Source organism: Dasypus novemcinctus, chromosome 7, assembly GCF_030445035.2.
Source record: "Dasypus novemcinctus isolate mDasNov1 chromosome 7, mDasNov1.1.hap2, whole genome shotgun sequence".
Lineage (NCBI taxonomy): Eukaryota > Metazoa > Chordata > Mammalia > Cingulata > Dasypodidae > Dasypus > Dasypus novemcinctus.
Window position 1 is genome coordinate 115556324 of NC_080679.1, and position 20175 is coordinate 115576498.

At 46.9% G+C, this 20175-nt stretch overlaps 1 protein-coding gene and 1 pseudogene across 1 annotated transcript in view; both read left to right on the forward strand.

The window, feature by feature from the left end:
- The first annotated feature begins 1193 nt into the window (after positions 1–1193).
- Positions 1194–18555, forward strand: LOC101420534 (POU domain, class 5, transcription factor 1-like; annotated as a pseudogene).
- The window catches only part of TMEM163 (transmembrane protein 163), a 275356-nt gene continuing 273649 nt past the window's right edge, over positions 18469–20175 (forward strand). Inside the window, exon 1 of the mRNA XM_004480181.5 lies at positions 18469–18813. Within this exon, the coding sequence (XP_004480238.2) occupies positions 18618–18813 (196 nt within the window). The 5' untranslated portion in view covers positions 18469–18617. The remainder of the gene's footprint in view (positions 18814–20175) is intronic.

A 20175-nucleotide genomic window follows, 5' to 3' on the forward strand; every position in this document is an offset into this window, starting at 1 on the left:
TGGTCCATAACAATAATAGATGCTACTTGGGAGCAGTCACTGATGTAAGTGTTTACAGATATCATTTAATTCTCTAGAATAGTCCTAAACGTAGATAATATTTTCTACTATTAACTGAGAGACGCTGAATTACTTGTTCACAGCCACCTAGCTGTCGGGGTACAGCACCCAGGCAGACCCCAGGTTTGTCTGACTTCAGAGCCTAATTTACTCTGAACTTGGACATACATCTTTTCCTCTTTCCTCTTGGTTACAGGCAGGAAGAAAGGAAAAACAACTTTCAGGGTCAAGCTGATCAACTAAATGAAAGGCAGGGAGTGGCCCCAGGCTGACAAATCCCTGAGAAAGTGGAGGTGAGACCCCTTTATTCCCTGCAGTGATCTGCACGGGCTGGAGGAGCTGCTGCAGGGCCAACCACTCCCCTGCCACCCGCCCCTCCACCATCTTGGTGGATAATGTGCATTTTCAGAGTGGGCTCAGGCCACTTGCAGCTGAGCTCTCACATCCTCTTTCTGAAGATGGATTCGCTCCCTTAAACACAGTTCTCTGCCTTTACCATAATGCAAATTCCTATTCCTGTCTTTCATGAAACCAGTGGGTGTCCTCATAACTTCCACATTCCTGCCAGCTAAAGAGCTGACAATCCAGCCACAGAAGCTAATAATAACCAATCATCACGTGAGTGCTTCCTCTGCTCCAAGCTCTGCATCGAGGGTATCATAGGGAAGACGTCTGGTCATCCCCACAGCAGCCCAGGAGGGAGCCTGTTTTACAGGTTAGAGCCCTGAGGCTCAAAGGGGTTCTATACCCAAGGTCACTTATAGAGCAGGACAGGGACAGGATTTGAGTCCAGGTCTGTCTAGATTCCTGATGCTAATGCATGCCTACATTACTGAGTTCAGTGTCTTGGTGAAAAATCTGGCACTGTGCAATGCTTCCTATTAATTTTGTATGACAGGGATAAAGTACTAATGCTGATGATAACTACCAGCACTGATGTCCCTCCTGTGGGCCAGCAATGTGATAGGTACTTGAAATACATGACCTCACGAGAGCCTGGTGGGGGGGGCGGGTGCCGCAGGGCCCCACCTAGGTCCCCTTTCATCCTCCCAATTGCCATGAGGGTCGTCCACTCACAGCACACAGCAGCTTCCTTCTGAGTCCTCAGCTCACAGAAGCCATCTTGTCTAGCAATGGCTGCTCTTACTCTGGGGGTGGCCTCTGGTCAATGGCTGACTGATTCAGGTGTAAAAAATGTTAATCCCTTGTCTTTAGGCTCCCCATGGGATCCGGCTGAGGCTAGAAGTGAGTTGAAACTACGTTCTTCTTGGCTTCTTCCTCTCTTCTATCCTTCTTTCCTCATGCCCCTTTCCCTGAGACCATTTGAACTGAGAATCCCTATCTCAGGTCCTGCTTCTACAGAACCTAAGGCAAGCCCTGTGAGTCCAGAACCACAGTCTGTTTTGCAGAGTGGGAATTTGAAGCTGGAGATTGTGGTCCTCACTCAGGTGAGATGACTGGGCTCCCTGCCCAGGAAGGGACTGTTCTTTCCTATTTCCCCTCATTAGTACTACTGCCCCCAGGGATGAGAAGAGGAGCAATTTCCCCTTCATGGACTTTGTATCCTCTGGGATCATGCTTTCCTGGCTTCTGTTTCATTGTCATCTCCCATCCCTACCATGGGCCATGGCTATTGGACCAAAGCAGACAAGTTGGAGGCTGAGGAAGTCATGGAATTTGGATGTTCAGCATGATTTTCCTTCTGTTGCTTCCACTACCCCTTTACCTCTACCACCGTGTGGGCATGTGATCAAGGGTAGCACAATGCACCACCCCTTGTCAGTTACAGATTGATTTAGAAATGGTGCATGATGAAACTGGGCCAATCAGGCCCTTCTCTGGTGCTTTTCCTATAAAAAAACTAAGGGGAAAGCCTGCTTCCTGCCTCTGGGGTGGGCTATCAGTAGCCCTCTTCCCTGACCCATGGCTAATGATGTTCTGAGGTACTAAAGAGAAAGTCAATACCCAGAAAACAATGGCACACCTCAGGTACTCTGTCCTTCCCATTTACTCACCCATTGTAGGCCTTTCACTGATCACACTAGTTTAGGTTGATTTCTGTCCACTGCAAATGAAAAAGTTCTGATCAACACTGAGCACAGCTTGATGTTGCTTCCAGATGCAAGAATTCCAGGGGACAGGCTGTACTTGCCAAAAGGATATCATCAGCCCAATCATTGGAAGGTGAGAATTAAGACCAGGAATCAGATCTCCTGACTTGGGTTCCGGTTCTCTTTCATCCACCATCCCAGCTTTTCCGGTGGAGTAATTACCAGACCTTGCCCCTGGGGATCAGCTGAGCAGCTTTACCAGCCAGGAACCCCTTAGCCTAAGTCCTCTTATCCGGGTCTTTCCATCAGAAGAAAGACCAGGGGCTGAATTTGGGAGGAGCCGATGAAAGGCAGGTCTCCGGCAATTTTTCAGCCTTTGCTCAACCGAGTCCCATCAGTGTCCTCATAGGGCTTTCGTTCCCACTCTCCTTTCCTCTACTGCATGCATTCCTCCAGGTAAAACTTAGAAATCCACCCAAGGTGGGGCTGGGAGTTCTGATGAAGGAGTTCACACTGACGGGAGACTGAAGCAACAACCCTGGCCCTGGGTGATGGGACAAAGTGTGTGCCAGTTTTCCCACCCTGTCCTCCCCTTCCCACATCATATGGCCTGCATCGTGCATGCTCTGCTATCAGCCAGTTATACCTCCACATGAATCTGGAATATTTCATGCCCTTCTCTAGGAGAATTTGGAACTAGATCTTTCTTTGGGTAATAAAAAAAATACAGTGCTCCATTTGTCTTAGTTTTCCAGGATACTAAGAGAAATATTGCATGATGAGTTTGTTTAAACAATTGGAACTTATTGTCTCATGATTTTGGAAGCCAGAAAGCTTACTTTCTCCTAAGATCAGTAGTGTTTACCTGGCTGGCAATCCTTGAGTTCCTTGACTTTTCCATCACATAATGATGTCCTCTCCTTTCTCTTTCAGGTTCCAGCTGAATTTTGGCTTCTATATCCTCCCTGTGGCTTTATCTCTATAAGTCCTCCAGGAACAAGAGTAAGACCCAACCTGCCTCAGTTGGCCACACCTTAACTAAGAGTAACATCTACAAAAGATTAAGATTCAGAACATCTTGGAGTTTTGTTTTATTTCCTTCTGAAGCACAAACTCAATCTGCCACACCACTAAAAGACTTTCTGGGAGTAATGGGTATAGGAGATATCTCTTGGTGGGAATGGAGGGTTCAATGCATCCGTTTAGGATCTCCTATTTTTATATGTAAGGATACCCCTGGCTAAAGGTGCCCTAGTGTTTTTATCCCCTTCTTGGAAGTATAAGTGTGTAACCACAGGTTATTTCTGGAGAACTGTTCCCGCTGATGTTGCTAATTCTAGTGGACTGATTTTACCTATTGGTGTGGCTTTAGTTGCCTCAGAGATTTATCCTGAGATAAGAATTGGAGTGCAAGTAATTCATTTGGGAAGTGATCTCAGGAAACGCTGATAATGGGGTAGGAAAGTGAGACAGAGAAGGGATGGAAACAATTATAGGGTGTGTTACCAAGTCAGTTAGCTCTCTGGTACTTTGAATAAATGAATGAATGTATGTGTGATTGCAAGTGATTGCCTTTTTGAATGATTTTGGAATAAATACAGGATAGGGGCTGAGTCCCATGCTTGGATCAGTGCAGGGTGGGAGTGGACAAGTTGCAGAGAGAAGAAGTGCAGGAGGAGTTAAGATGCAAGGGAAATTTGGAGTTCAATGATAGGCAGGAGCTCAGAGGGTGTGGCAGACAGATGACCTCATGAAAGTAAGACCCTGGGAGTTGGCAAAATCTGGCAGAACATATTAAATTTATACAAGCTGGGATGGGGGTGGGTTCAATTTTACTTAATCCCAAAGGGCAGAGAGGCCTCAGTTGACACCCAAGCAGTTGACAAAGAGGAGTAGCCTGGAGACCTCAGTCCTAGGTTTGGCTCTGTCCTTATGGTGTCAACATAAGCAAATTTCTTTACTCATGTGGTAGGCTGAATAATGGCCCCACAAAGATGGACATATCCTAGTCTCCAGACATGAATGTTACCTTATCTGGCAAACAGGACTATGCAGGTGTGATCAAATTAAGGATTTTAAAATTGGGAGATTATACTGGTTTATCTGAGTGGGCCCAATGTAATCATAAGGGTCGTTAAAAGAAATAGGCAAGAGGATCAGAGCCAGTGATAAGAAGGTGACGTGAGGATGGAAGCAGAGATTGGAGTAATGCAGCCACAAGCCAAGGCTTGTGCCAACAGCTCTAGAAGCTGGAAGAGACAAGGAACAGTCTCTCCCTTGGAGCCTCCAAAAGGAACCAGCCCTGCTGACACTTTGATTTTAGTCACATAAGACTCATTTCATATTTCTGACCCCCTGGAACTGTAAGAATAAATCCATGTTGTTTAAACCCACCATGCTTGTGGTAATTTGTTACAGCAGCAATAGGAAACTAATACATTCTACTATGCCTCATGTTCCTAATCTGTAATATGGGAGCCACCACCAAATTTTAGTAACCTCTTTTTCAAATTTGGGTTCTATGCTGATTCTCCAAGTTTTCTTCTGGGTGAGGTATAATACATTTTATCAACTGGCCTTTTTCAGACATTAAAAAATTGAGGTCTTTTGCGAATACACTGCTATAGCCAAAGGGAACTAAACCCCAGTCACTTGCCTCTTCATTTCCATTAGATTAAAAGTTGTACGTGCCTAAGAGGAGGCTTTGCTTGCTTATATTTTGTTTGGATTAGAACAATTTGGGCATTGGCATCGTGAGATGAGAACTAACGGTCAGAGTCAGAGAGGACTTGATGCTCTTCATTTAACAGATGAATTAGAACCAATTTTCAAGTTTATAAACAGCTACAAAGGCTCACAGTTTCCCAAAGTGGTGCCACCCAGGTTTGCTATTTTGGAACTAAAGTACCATCAGGTCATTTTTTACTTATTAAGGGGATTTTCATCTGAATATCTTAATGTTCATTTCTTCCCAAAAGGGGAAGAAGACGTCACTGAGAAAAGAACAAAATTTCCAACCCTATTGTATGGGCTCATTGGAGAACTGGGTTCTAAAAGCCTGCACAGTGGTGAGAAGGACTACATTGCTCTTTATTTTTATTAATTTTAATTCTTTTAATAGGACAATTATTATTAATCCAGTATTTCTTTTCATTAAGCCAATAAATATTTATTACCATCTATATTGCACCAGGCATTTGATACATCAGTGAATGAAATGGCAAAAAGTCCTTGCCCTATGGACCGCATATGTTAATGATATTTGACAGAATGTGGCATTATGGACAAGTCATTTGGGTACCACAGGATTAATGGGGGAGATACTGAGGACCATAGAATTGGGGGACTGCCACAGGGTCCATGCAAAGGATCGGAGTCACTTTGTCAGCCCGAGTCTCCAGCAGCCATTCCTCTTTCCCCACCTATCCAGCCCCATCTCCTTTCAATTTCTGGGCACATGGTCCAGCAAGCAGGAAGAGTATGGCTCATGAAGACAGAAGGCCTTGGTCCCGCTGTGCTTGACTACCTGCTATGCTGTGCAACCTTGAGAAAGTCACTTTCAACTTCTCTGAGTCTCCATTTCCTCCCTTTTCCATGACTCTGTCAGAGCCTGTGTCGCTCTCGGTTGTGGTCGTCACAATGCCTGGCATGTACACCATAGGGCTTGGTGAAGAATGAATGAATGGATGCCTTGCCCTCTCCCCTAGGCTCAGTACACACTGCCCACTGCCTGCTATCTGGTTACCACCCACAAGTGGGCTTGTCTCCCTCATTTCCAGTGTTTCTCCTTACCACTATGCTCCATGTCTACTTAAGTGTCAGAGTACTGTTAACACCAAGGCTCATCCAGCCCAGAGCTAGGGGTGAGAAAAGGTGATGGAATCATGGCTACTCTGGGACAGGCCCTTCCCAATATTGAATGCTCACAACAGCAATACAAAGGAATATCATCTCCATTTTATCATGGAAGAAATGGGTATGGGGAGGGTGTCCTAACCGCTAGGCGGAAGGACATTCCAGGCAGGTGAGAAAGCAAGAGTGAAGGCAGAGGTATGAGAGAGCTTGGCGGGTTGGGGGAACCCAGCGCTTGAGTGTGGCTGGAGTTTAGGGGCTGAGGGAGACGTACAGGGACAGAGGCCCTCTGAGGCCAGAAACTGAAGGGCTTTGCGTGTCAGGCTAAGGAGTTTGTAAACTTTAAAGTAACAAAGAGCTTACTGATGGGGAAAGACATGAGTCATTTCTATTTTAGAAATATTACTGACTGCATTAAGGAGAATGAGTGAAGTGGGGAGAGCAGTAAAAGAGGAAGCAGAGTGAGCATTAGGAACCTCTTGTTGAATCCAAGTAAGGATCAATGATGGCCTGACTTTAGCAAAATGGGAATGGGGCTGGACCAGTTGTGTTCTCTTTGACTGAACATAGAATTCACTCAGTCTTGGACAATTTTTTGAAAATACTAGTGTCCAGGCTCCATTTCAGATTAATTAACTCAGAATATCTAGGGTGAGACCTGGACATGGGGTTTTTAGAAATTCCCTACATGATTGTAACGTGCAGTCAAGATAGAGAACCACTGGGTTGGTGGGAAGAGAGATGAGAAAGAGGAAATACCATCAGTGGTAGTCTTAGAGTGTAGTAATTTCCTTTGGAATAACCTGGGAGTGTTTGTTAACAGTGTAGACTCACCGGTCCCATTGTAGAACTAGAGAATCTGAATCTCTGGAGCCCTGGACTAGGAATCTACATTCAAATAGCAATGATCCTTAAGCTCTGCAAGATCTGAAAACCACGGTTCTGTAGGCAAAGTACAGGGCACTAACCACATTCTGTAAGCCGGCAGGTGGCAGAGCTGGAGGATCCTGCCATCTGAAGTCCCGGAGAGAGGAGGGAGGGAGGCATCGAGCAGTCCCTCAGAGACCCCTGGTCTTTCCTTCCCATGGGGGCCACCTGGCTTTGGAATTTGTCTTGTCACCATGCCAGGTGGTGGAAGCTATGGGCCAAGAGGGTCAGAGCCAGGCTGGGTTGACCCTTGGAACTGGCTGCACTTCCAGGGCCCTCCAAGTGGGTCAGGAATTGGGTCAGGGGTTTGGGCCGGGTGCTGAGATGTACAGGATTCCCCCATGCCCAACACGCCACCCCCATAAGAGTTCTGTGGGGGGATGACCTCCTGTGACCTTCAGGTTGGAATGGGGCTGGTGCCCCAAGGTAGTCTGGAGACCCCTCAGCCTGAGGGTGGGGCAGGTGCTGGGATTGAGAACAACTCCAAGGAGATGTCCCCTGAGCTCCACCTGGTGCCGTGTGGTGTTCCCTTGGTGCCGTGAAGCTGGGAAAGGAGAAACTAGAGCAAGGCCCACCCATGAGCAGTCCCAGGACACCAAATCAGTACGGAAAGAACTGGAGCAATTTGCCAAGCTCTGGAAGCAGAAGTTCATCCTGGGTTATACCCAGGCCGATGAGGGGCTCACTCTGGGGGTTCTGTTCTGTCTGGGGAGGTGTTCAGCCAGATGAGCTTCTGGCATTTTGAGGCTCTGGAGCTAAGTTTCGAGCACTCGTGTTGGCTGCGGCCCCTGCTGCAGAAGAGGCTGGAGGAAGCTGACAACCACAAGATATACCAGACAGAGGCCCTGCTGCTGCAGGCCAGAAAGAGAAAGTGGATGAGCATCGAGAACTGAATGAGAGGCAACCTACCAGAGGGCAGTAACTACTCAGACGAGAGGATTTTGAGGCTGCCGGATCTCCTTTCCCAGGGAGAGCACCGTCCTTTCCTCTGCACCGAGGCCCCATTTTGGTAGCCAGACTTTGGGGGCCCTCACTTTCCACTCTATTCCTCCATATCTTTCCCAAACAGTGAAGTTGGGGAAATGGGACCCAGGGATTTTTGGGGTTAAGAGCTTTTGGGGTTAAGGTCTTCATTCACTAAGGAAGCAATTGGGAACACAAAGGGTGGGGGCAGGGAGTTTTAGGGAAACAGGTTGGAGGGAAGGTGAAGTTCAATGATGCTCTTGATTTTAATCCCACATTATTCAGAAGCCTGGGGCAGAGCGAAGAAGAAAAAGAAGAAGGACGAGGAGTGGGGAGGAGGAAGAGGAGAATCAGCAGTGGAAGAAGAAGAAGAAGGGCAAGGGGAAAGAGGAGGGGTTGAAGGAGAGGTAGGGGGAGGGAAAGGGGCAGAGGAAGGGGGAGGGAAGAAGAAGTAGTCCAGGAGAACACAGGGCAGTAGACTCGACATCCAGGAGCCACCCATACAGCAATGGAAGGTCTAGGAGGCTTGATTTTGGCCCACTCTAGAGTTACCTATTATATTCTCAGGTCATCTCAGAGCTCGAAAGGGAGAGTAAAAGGGAAGAGTGGAAGGCAGATGTGCCCTGGTGCCCACAAGAAAGAGAATGTTTCCTCCAAGGGCAGGGTGAGAGAACGTAGGGCTAAACTATAACAAAGGGGTTTTAGATTAGACTTCAGGAAGAACCGGTTCACAGGAAGGAAGACAGGACACTGGAATACCTAGTTTAGGCAGGGCACTGACTCTCCTTCAGAGTCGAGTAAAAAGGACAAAAGTTATTATCTAAGTTAGAAACAATAATGTAGAGGAGAGAAAACAAAGAATTGTTTCATAGTTGAACGCTTATACAAGTAGAAAATTATTTCATGGAAAACTCTGTATAGCAAACATTTGTATTAAACTCCAGACGGCTTCCTTCTGACTTCCCAGCTAAGGGCTTGAATGAATTCCTGCGTGAAGACAAGGGCACGGCCTGAGTGACCTTGGCTTCACTTCTGTCCTCTGATTCCGTCCATTCCAGGTTTCTCCTTGGCCATATAACATTTTCACAGCTCCCAGTCTGAGTTTTGTTCCCTCTCAGTCTAAAGCAACAATAAAATATTTACCCCTTGACAGAGGAAGTATAACTCATATTCAAATAAATGAAATGGTAAAAGAAAAGGAAGTTGTCTTTTTGGCAGAACTGGATAGTTACATACTTACCTGACTTTGAAAGAACGTTATATCCTCATGTGTTCATGACCTTTAGGTTCAGTGAAATTGTTCAAAAATACCTGTTTCAAAGATCACTCTACATTTTCTGCTTAAAATCTTGTTCAGTATGAGATGGCCAAAGAAGTGTTTGTAAAGGAAAATTTTCAAAACAAATCTAAATGCTCAATTGGGGAAATGTTAAATTATGTTCTACTCATGTGAAAGAATACCTTAAAAATTTATAGAACTGAGATAGATCTAAATGTATATAAAGAAAGAAAAAACATTTAAGATATGTTGTTAGGCAGAGACTATGAGTTGCAAAATAGCAAGATCCATTTTAGTTAAGCATTAAATACAGGTATACATTGTTTTAGTGTGCTTTGCTTTATTGCACTTAGCAGATACTGCATTTCTTTTTCTTTTCTTTTTTTTTTTTTACAAATTGAAGGTCTACAGTAGCCCTGCATCACACAAGACTATCGGTGCCATTTTCTCAACAAGCATGTGCTCACTTTGTGTCTCTGTCACATGTTGATAATTCTCACAATATTTCAAACTTTTTCCTTATTGTTATATCTGTTATGGTAATCTGTAATCAGTGATCTTTAATGTTACTATTGGAATTGTTTTGGGGCATCACAAACTGCACCCATCTGCATTAAGATGGTGAACTTAATCAGTAAAGGTTGTGTGTGTTCTGTTTCCCTGACCAGCCATTCCCCCATCTCTCTTCCTCTACTTGGGTCTCCATAGTCCCTGAGACACAACAATATGGAAATTGGACCAATTAATAACTCTACATTGTTCTCTCATTGTTCAAGTGAAAGGGTCAGTTCATGTGGTAGACTTTATTGTTTTATTCTAAGAAGTTGCCACATTCACCCCAAACTTTAGCACCCACCACCCAGATCAGGAAGCAGCTGTCAACATTGAGGCAAGACCCTCTATCAGCCAAAAGATTACAACTCACTAAAGGCTCAGATACTGGTTAGCATTTTTTTTTAACATTAAAGTATTTTTAAATGAAGGTACGTACATTGCTTTTTTTTTTGACATAAAGCTATTGCACACGAATAGAGCTATTGCACACTAATATGTATAGGATTAACATAATTATATATGCTCTGGGAAACCAAAGAATTTGTGAACTTGCTTTATTGTGGTGGTCTGGAACCAAACCTGCAATATCTGTGAGGCATCCCTGTAAATGTGTTCATATATATGGATGAGTGTATATTTAGAAAAAAATTGTCTCAAAGGATAGTCATTGCAGTGAATAATATGATTGCCATCCTTGCATCCATTTAACCCATACCTCATTGTATAGTAGCCATTTATTTATTTGCCTTGAGTGAAACTAACCCCATCCCCAGCTCCAGAGGCTGACTCTATCAATGCAGCTAATTAGAATAATGCCTTCCTTTCTGCAATGGAGATTGATTAGGAATGGGGGTTGACCCAATCGGTACTGGGCATTCCTCTGCCCTCAGTGGTTTTTCCCTAAGCAGGAACATGACCGAATTTGGCGCAATCAGAGTAAAGCCAGAGAACTTTAGTGCCTTGGTTATGGCTTTCTCTCTCTCTTCCCCCTCTTTCCTTTCCTTCTCTATTCTTGTTTTTCTGATGAGATTGGTAGCATCTGTTGGTAGCTATTTTGCAATCACGAGATGAGCCAGCCTTAGGTTGGACCTGGTATCCTGGAAGACACAGGAAAACAGACACTGAGTCATTGGTGATGTAGTCAAGTGACTGAATTAAATCCCAAAGCTTGCCCTATCTCTGCACTTCCAGAATCTCTTTATATTTTCTATTTAAAACGTCCGAAATGAAATGGCCAATGTGGCTTTGTTTGTAATATCAAACGTTACAAGCAACCTAAATATTCACCTGCTCAGAAATTTAATACATTCTCTTGTTAGTACATGGTCTGACTGGATAAGTGCACCAACGTGTGTAACAGTGTTTAACCTGGGGAATGGTGCGATTTTGCATGTGTGGCCTGAGAATGCATGGGGAAGCTTTCACGTTCTCTACTTTCATGCTGCTGTTTAGTTTTAACATTTTACTATGAGCTTATGTTACCTTCTTTTATAACTAAAACCTGAAGTTTTTTTCCCCCCATTAAGTAGTAAAATATAAACATCACAAAACAGTTTTTGTCAAAGCAATGTTGGAAATATTTCCTTCTATTCTCGGGGGTAAATGACTGCAAAGGGACCAAAAGGTAGTTTTTTGGGTGCTGATAATATTGTTTATTGAAGTGGTTCCATGCGCGTTCAATTTGTGAACATTTTTGTAGAGCTGTAACCTTAAGATCTGTGCACTCTCGACATGTATATTATACTTCAATTAAAAGTTCACATAAGAATTTGCAGACCTGGGAAGGGGTTGAAGGGACTGCTGAAGTGAAATCATGTACTATCGGTGGCTTCTGATTGTACATGCTGGTGGGAGAGGAAGGTTTTCTGTCATCTTTAAGAGGATAATAAAATGTTATAACATTTTTTTCTTTCTGAAAGTTCCCCCTCTTAGCAGTTTAAAAGCTAAAACATGGCACTTTTTTTCCCTCCTGATGGAAGGGGGTAAATGGAGGGGTTACAGAGAGATGGAATCTCGAAAGAACTGCTTTAGTGTCTGACTTGAGAGATCAGTCACAAACACCTGGCCAGATCAACTACCTGAGGCTTTGCTATGGAGCAGCTAAGAGTTTATTCCTTCAATAGCCACTAATTCTGTGCCGGCATTGTGGTAAATGCTTGAAACACTAGGAAGAATAAACTGTGTTCTTGCCTTTAAGGAATTTCCCACCAGGCAGAAAGAAATTGGTAAACAAAATTAGAGAAATAAAGTGCTTTAAGGACTACAACTGAACTAAGATAGTGTATAAAGAGTGGGCAAGAAATGGAGGAAATTATATCATTGATGTGGAGCCAGAGGCCATTGGAGGTGCTGAAGTCAGGGAGAGGAACAGAGGTGTGATAACGGGGGCAATTTCGGGATTCAGAATTGTCCTGAGTGACATTGCAACAACAGTTAAGGGTCATTATACATCCTGCTATAACCTACAGAATTGAGTGGGATAGAGCGTAAACGACAATGCAAACTATAAGCCATGCTTAGTGGCAATGCTCCAAAATGTGTTCATCAATTGCAATGAATGTACCTCACTAAGGAAAGAAGTTGTTAATGTGGGGAAGGGTGGGAGGTGGGGGGAGTGGGGCATATGGGAATCCCTTAGATTTTTTTATGTAACATTTTATGTTTTCTAAGTATCTTTTAAAAATAAATTTTAAAAAATTAAAACAATAAAATACAAACCCTAAACAAACAAAGAGAGGGCAAGAACAGAGGGAATCATCAGGCCCACCTTATAGGTGGGGGTATCGGCAAAGACTTGTGGAGAACGGAACCCTTGAAAGCACATTTGGCCAGAGGACCTTCCAGAAAGAGAGAAGGGCAAGGACAAAAGCACAGAGGCCTGAACGAGTAACCCAGGCAAGTTTGAAGTACTGAAGAAACTCTGTCCAGCTACCCCAGAATTCTCTATAATGTGCTCCATTCCAATCCCAATCCTCTGTCTTTCCCCCAAAATAACCATTACTTGGAAAGCGTTTTGGACCTATGCACTTGTACAGAGTTTTAGCTAACTTCATCATAGAACTTTTCATGCCCACTATTGCTCTTTCCTGGGATGACCTCCCACCCTGGCAAACAAATCACTTGCATGAAGCATTTCATCTGGGTGCCAAATGCTCATTATGCATAGTGTGCTGAGCACTGAGGAATCCAAGAGGGTACGTTGTGCTAAGACGTGCCCTCTCCCCATACTTTATCACTAGTTTATATTTTGGTCTGATTTTACCCTTTTCTTAATTTTGTTCCCACATTCCTCTGCCCCTTTCTGCCTGTGTTGTAGATTTCTTTCAAAGTGGAAACAAACCTATTGCTCCTTGCGTACTTCAGAACCTTCCTACTCAGAGTGCTTGTTAGAAAAGCAGGAAATTGGGCCTCAGCCCAGATGTACTGAATTGAAATCTGTGTTTTTAACAAGAGCCCCAGGTGAACCTTGAAAACAGCAAAGTTGAGGAGTGCTGTCCTAGAGCAGTGCTTTTTCATGTGTGGGCTGCATATTGGAATTAGCTGGGGAACTTCCAAAATCACTAATTGCCCGGGTTTCACCTCTGGAGATTCAGATACGGTTAGTCTGAGGTTCAGGATTTTTGTAAGTTCCTGGGTAAGGGTACTGTCCCAGTTTTTCCGGGATTGAAGGGGTTTTGTAGAATATGAAACTTTCAGGGCTAACACTGGGAAAGTCTGTGGTAAACCAAAACGAGTTGGCTATCCTCTCCGTAGTGATTTTAAGGAGCACAGAGTTGAGACTCACTGCTCTAGAGAGCACCCGGCAGAGGAGGTCAGGGCAGAGCTAAGGAATCCTGTTTCGATGGTAAGATGCCTTAAAAGCACAGGTGGCATTAAAAAAATTTTTTTGTAGGTCCTGTTCTACAATGTTTTGCATACAAAGCCTCTTAATGCTGATCTCCAATATGATGTTTCTCCAAATGTTTCCTAGTCATGCCCTAGTTTTATACTTTTTTCATGGGGAATGGAGTTTATAAATGTAACACGCACACCTGCAGGCACGTGCACACAGGACAAATTCCACTTTCCAAGAGAAGATTGGAGGGCCCTTCCCTTCAGTGCAGCTCTGAGTTGGCTTTGGCAGCCAGCTGTTTAGACACTCCCTTCCTGGACAGCCTCCAGTGGTGAGGGCACAGTAGCTCTCAGGTTACATTTCTCAGTTCAACCCCAAAACTTCAAGACTTACAAAAGATGAACAGCATGTTTATATTTGGTTTGCCCAAGCCTGCATGTTACAAAGTAAAACAAGCATGCTTTAATCTGAAATCAGATACAGATTCTTGGTCATCTTTGGAGTCATCTGTGGAGGCCGTATAGTAAAGTGGTTAGAGCCTCAGGAGTTCTGCTGCATGAGTCCTTCAGCAGCGTAATTCAACCTGTGCCTCAGTTTATCTTTAAATGGGGATAATGATAACACTGTACCTGCTTTATCAGGGTGTGAGGATGGAGTGGATTCTTAGAGGCAGCATCCTCAGGACCCTCTACAAAACTCAGCAGGGGGCTCCCCCAGGGCTAAGCACCACTGCAGTCCCCAGCAGAGCTCCTACTGCCTACTGTTTTCTCTAGCTGCTTGGCCTTTCATTCTTTTCCAGTGTGTAGTCCCGCAATTAGGGATATTTACCAAAAATGTAAAAGGGAATAAATAAGAGCAGAGAGTGAAGCCACCAACCAACTGATCAACTCTTAATAGTCAGATTATATGCCTACATGCTCATACCCAAATGTGACTTTCTAAAATGTCCCAGTGGAAGCGCACTGACTTAAGGATTTGGGATTCCACAAAATTCACCCAACTTCCTCAATTTTTAAACATACCAAAAATAAGTCCCAGCAAATGCTAGTGAATAGAGTTGAAATCACAAATATCAGTTAACTCTTGCCATAGTCTTTCTCACCAGTGTTAACATTGCACTCTTAATGACTGTATTAAAATTTCCAAGTACTTAGTCTTTCCACAGTCTCTCTTCTGTAAGAGGCATTCAAAGTTCAAGGTAAGATGTCTCCTCTTAGATTCAAGGCTCCCTGGGCTTTTAAAAATTTATTTAAAAAGATAGACTATATTTTTTTAGAATGGGTTTACATAGGCAGAAAAATTGTGGTTAGTACAGAAAGTTTCCATAAACTCTGCACCCTGTTTCCTCGATTAACATCTTACATTAATATTATATAACTGTTATAATTAATGAATCTAGATTGATGTCATTATTAACTAAGGTTTGTATTTTATTCAGGTTTCCTTAATTTTTACCTAATGTTTCTTTTTTTTTTGTCCCAGGATGCCACCAGGATACCATTTTACATTTGGGTCTTAGGTCTCCTTAGGATGCTCTTGACTGTGACAGTTAAGTCCCCTTTTTCATAACAATTATTTTTTATTAGTCACTATTGTGATCATAAAATGGAAATTTTAGATAATACTTATATACATAATTTAAAAAATCGATATAATTATATATGCACATAAGCACAACAATAATAATGAGGAATAAAATTAAAGCCAAACATAATTAAAATGTATGCTTTTCTTAATACTCTGTCACAACTGCAAGAGAAGTCATAAAGAAGTCATTAGATATTTGCACCTACTTAAAATTTAAAAGCAGTAAGACCAGCCTCTGGAATATTACTGATACTTTATTTTTTGACAGTTTGAAATAAGAACTAAACAAGGACATTCTTTTCTACATATGGAATGACTGGGCCTGTGGCAGTTATCACGCAACATGCACAGATGTGTTGATTGCTGACTCAGACGCCACGAGTGGAATTGCCTTCAGTGTCCTGATTTTCCAAAATGGTGCACAAAGCACCACCTTTCCTAGGTTGATACAGCAGTTTCATTTCCAGAAAATTCCATGTGCATTCAAAAGGTACAAAAATATTTTGTGTTTATATGTAAAACAGAGCCAAGGTTCTAACGTAGTTAGAAGTACATTTCAACTGATCCAAATATTAGTCTGACATATGGAAACCACGTGGAAGGCAAGCAGTTCTTTATTGTGCTGATAGTTCTGTGCATCAGGTGATCTCTTGCCACCCTGGCCACCTTGCATTCTTGTGAGACCAGATGAAGCACCTGCACATTTCTAAAGTGCCCCCTAGGGGGCGGTACTACTGTGGGCTGTAAAGCTAGCAGGAGCTTAGCCTCCAGAAAACTGCCTTGGTTACCTCATCTGTAAATGGGGGCTCAGTACCTGTGTGAGGGAGACAATGTATGTAAAGCACTTAGCAAGGAGCCTGGCACATGGCAATGCTCCAAGATTGTAAGCAGGGCTTGTTTGGGGGAAAACTATGTGTATCTTTGACAGGTAAGTGTGTGTGCATGGCGGTAGGGTCAGACCAGCACCACAATCCCTGACCCCACACATGAAATACATAGTGAATTATAAAACACTTGACGTTCAGGAAAAGGAGCACCCAGAGGAAAGCTGGAGTCAGAGAAATCTTTCTGGGGAAGTCAATAATGGCTTATGAAAGGCATTTGGAACATGATGGAAAATATATTTATCTCCTGAATAGTAGCTCCTAGAGCCTTAGTTTTCAAAGTGTGGCCAGCAAAACCATCACTTGGTGGTTTGTTAGAAATACAGAATCTCAGCCTCCAGCTCAGACCTACTAAATTAGAATCTGCATTTTAATAAGAACTCAGGCTATTTTGTCTGCACATTTGAGACACTCTGGCCTAGAGAACCAGTTTAGAAACCCAAGGAAAAAATAGTGGTCCTCGCTCCTTTAACGGGGGTCGGCTGCAGACCCGAGTGTGTGTGGGTGCAGAGCTAGACAGGACATATTGTAGAGAGCAGTTAGCGGCGAGAATCTAACAGAGTAGGTCTGGAACAATCTGCATCAGAATCTCTGTGGTGTGTGTGTCCGGTGGGGGGATGGTGGCGGTGGTGAGTCAAATGCAGATTCCCAGGCTGACTCCAGATCTACAGAATCAGAATCTCCGGGGGGAGCCACCGAGAAATCATTAAAAAAAAAAAAAAATCCGTGTGACTCTTCGTAGTGGGGTAGGGGTGTGGAGGAAGGCTTTGAAAAATACCCATGCCAGGGCCACCGCCCAGACCCATCTCATCAGCCTTGCTATCAGAATGCCTTAGAAGAGGGGCCAGGCCCCACTGTGTTTGTTTTTAGACTCCCTGGTGATTCTGTTTCAGAGTCATTGCCAGAGGAATCAGGTGGGTTAACTTGGAGCAAACAGCCGAGGGGTAGGTGAGAGAGACTAAGGAAGTGTGTAGGCGAGAGTTCAAGTATCTGAAGGATTGTCTACTGCAGAGGACAGAACCAGGACTAGCGGGTGGGCATTTCATTGTTTTGTTTGTTTTGAATCCAAATAACCAAAGCTTTCTTAGCAAGAAGGGGGACTTTGAAATTAAAGGCCAAAAAGGTAAAGCGAGTTGCCCAAGGTCAATTCAGATCTCATTCCAACCCAAAACGACAAGGTAAGATGCCCCCTTCCCCCTATTTCCAGGGATGTTTACGCGCACCATGGAGAGCTTTCAAATCGCACTCCATTCCCAAGCGCAAACAAAACGCGAACGAGAAAGGAAAACAGGTCGCTCTTCCAAAAAAGAGGTTTTGAACCCCTTCCCAACCCCCACATACAAATAGGTAAGTTTTAAAAGGGGAGTTGGCATTTTAGAGTGCTCAGATTAAATTTAAAGGTTGATAGGAACCTAAAGATGAAATCTAGACTGCGGAGCGTGGTTTTTGCTACCAGGAAACGCAAGCCGAATCTGTTCAACGATCGGCTCGCCTCTGTCGCCCTTCGGGCTACAACACAGCCGGCGTGGGCCCTGCGTGGACGAGGTCACGGCCCCGCTGCCGAGGCCAGACGACAGCGTAAGGGCTAGGGCGGCACACGAGCTCCCAGCCCAGAAATGCTTCGGCACGAGCTCGGCGCGGTCGGAGGTGGCGAACGAAGACGGCACCTGGGCAGCCAGGGGAGGCTTCTCGTAGGAGGGAAGCTTCAGTCCGGGTCTGGAAGTCCGGACAAGACTTGGACTCTCCCAAAGGAAATGGCTACCTGAGTGGGGAGACTGGCTGGGACAAAGGCCCAGGGACAGTCTTGATGGGGAAGCCTTGGAGTCCAAGCATCTTCTAGAATGCGCTGTGGTCCTAAAGGTACCCGGTCTCCTGGTTGCTGGTGCTCGAGAAACTGGGAAGGGAGTTAAAGCTCCTAGAGGAAACACGAGACCGAAGGGCGCGCGGGGGGAAGGCGGGGGGGGGGGGGGGGGGGGGCAGGCGAACCCCGTTTTCACCGAGTCGTGGGTGAGGACGGTGGCCCAGGAGGAGACCCTACACAGCCTCTGGAGCCTGTGCAGCTCCCGAAGAGAATGGTGCTAAATTAGAGCGCTAGCTGCTCCCCCAAACCAGCGCAGCCGCGGGCTGCCCGGACGGCAGACGCCGCGGTCCGAGGCTCCCCTTCCGGCACCATCCCACCAGGCCCGAGTGGGGCGAGGCGGGGGCCTCGGTCACGCCCTCGCCAGGCTCTGCCGGAGCCACCTGCTGGTTCGCACGCCCCTCGTTGCACCCCAGCCTCCGCGCCTCTGGGCAGGCCGGGTCCGTACCTCCTCGCCCGCCCGGGTGCACAAGCGCCGGGGCTCGGGGCGGGTCCCTCCCGCCCGCACCTGCCCCGGGGGGCGGAGCGCGGCGGCGCCAGCGCAGCCCCAGCCTCAGCCTCCGCTGCCGGCCACGCGAGCCGCGCCGCTCCCCGACACCACCCCCTGCGCCCCGGGCGCACCTGCACCCCGCGGCGCCCGCCGGCCCGGCGTCCCTCTCCTCGCTGGCCGGCCGTCCCTCCGCCCGCCCGGAGCCTCGCACTTCTGACTCGGGGCCTCGCCGCGCTCGCCGCCGCCTCCCGGATCCGCTGGGATCCGCCGCCCGGCGCCATGGAGCCGCCCGCGGGCAGCGAGCGCTGCAGCCCCCCGGGGCTCGCCGTCCCACCGCCGCCCCGGGGCCACGCGCCCTTGGCCGCCACCCCCGGCCCGCTGAGCTCCCCGGCGCGCGAGCCGCAGCCGCCCGAGGAGGAGCGGCAGCTACGGATCAGCGAGAGCGGCCAGTTCAGCGACGGGCTGGAGGACCGAGGTGAGCGCGCGCCGCCGGGGCCTGTGCCGCCGGGCGCGACGAGGGGTCGCGCCTCGGGCGCCCGCCTCTCCCCACCCGCGGCTTGGCCCACGCGGGGCGCGGGCCTCGGCGCCTCGGAGCGTGCGGGAGCCGCGAGGCCGGTACTTCCCTGCGAGGGCGTGGGCAGCTTGGGCAGCGGCTCTGCAGCCGGAACCCGGAGTGCCCAGGCTGCCTTCGGATGGTCCCGCGCCCCCGGCTCGGCCGGCCTCAGCCCCTCCGACACCCACTGGAAAAGTTTGCAAGAGGCGTTTATTTGCTTTCGGAGCCGAGTCCTCCCGGGGACTGTGAGCCCGCGCAGCTCGGAGGGACCCGGGCTCGGAGCGTGTCCTCCTTCTGGAGCCCTCTCCGGTCCCGGCCCCCGCCGGTCCACCGGGAGAACTTCACTTTGCGGGTTGAGCCTCGCGGCGTCCCTCGGCGGGCACTGGGCTGGCCCGGGCCAAGGAAGGGCTCGGCGAGCTGAGCGAGCGCGGCCGGCGCCGCCGCCCCTGGACTAGCGCGCCCTCGGGCGGCCCCCACCCTCACTTACCCGGATCACTTTGGTTTGAGACCGCAGCCAGGGGGATGTCACTGAGACCCTGGTGGTTTCCGGGGTGCGCATCTCCAGCCCCTTCAGAATCCTTCCCAGGCACTGGCCGGGAACCTCGCAAACACCCGCCGAAACCCTACCTCTCGACCTACAGCCGGGGCCACTTTTGAGTTGCTAGCACGAAACGCTGGAGACTCTCGGATTTGTGCCCGCGTCTCTTTGCCTCCTCCCTCCACCCCGCCATCCTTCCTTTGCTTTGACTTGGCTTCTTTGCGGAGGAAGCCCTGTTGGCCGCGTCTATACCTCTTCTGCTTCTTGCTGAACCCAAATCCACACCGGCCTTCTCGAAGATGATCAATGATTCTGCTCAAACCACTTAAGGCTCCAAGCAGGTTTTTGCAGCCAGGCCCTTCCAGGAGCCGGCTCATCGCCAGCCTTCATCCCCTTTTCAGAGTCGGTATCGGAAGCCGTTTTTTGTTGGCTGTGGCCGGTTTATGTATTTTAGTCTTAGCAGGTTGTTGCCCTATTCTTAGTGTCTGCTGTACATTTTTATTCCGAGTTTAGTGTTCTGATACACAGTCTCTTTCCTCTTAGAAATTCTAAACTGTAGAATGTGGAATGGAATGACATGGAAACGGCACTTCCCAGAGAATCTGCAGAGATGCTTGCTGAGAACTGGAGCCGCTCCCGTTGCAACGAGTTCTGCACCTATGTTGCAGTTTTTCCTCCTAGTCTCACATAACATAACCAGATGTCGTTTTAGAATCGATGACTGGCGACATCACAAGCACCCACCT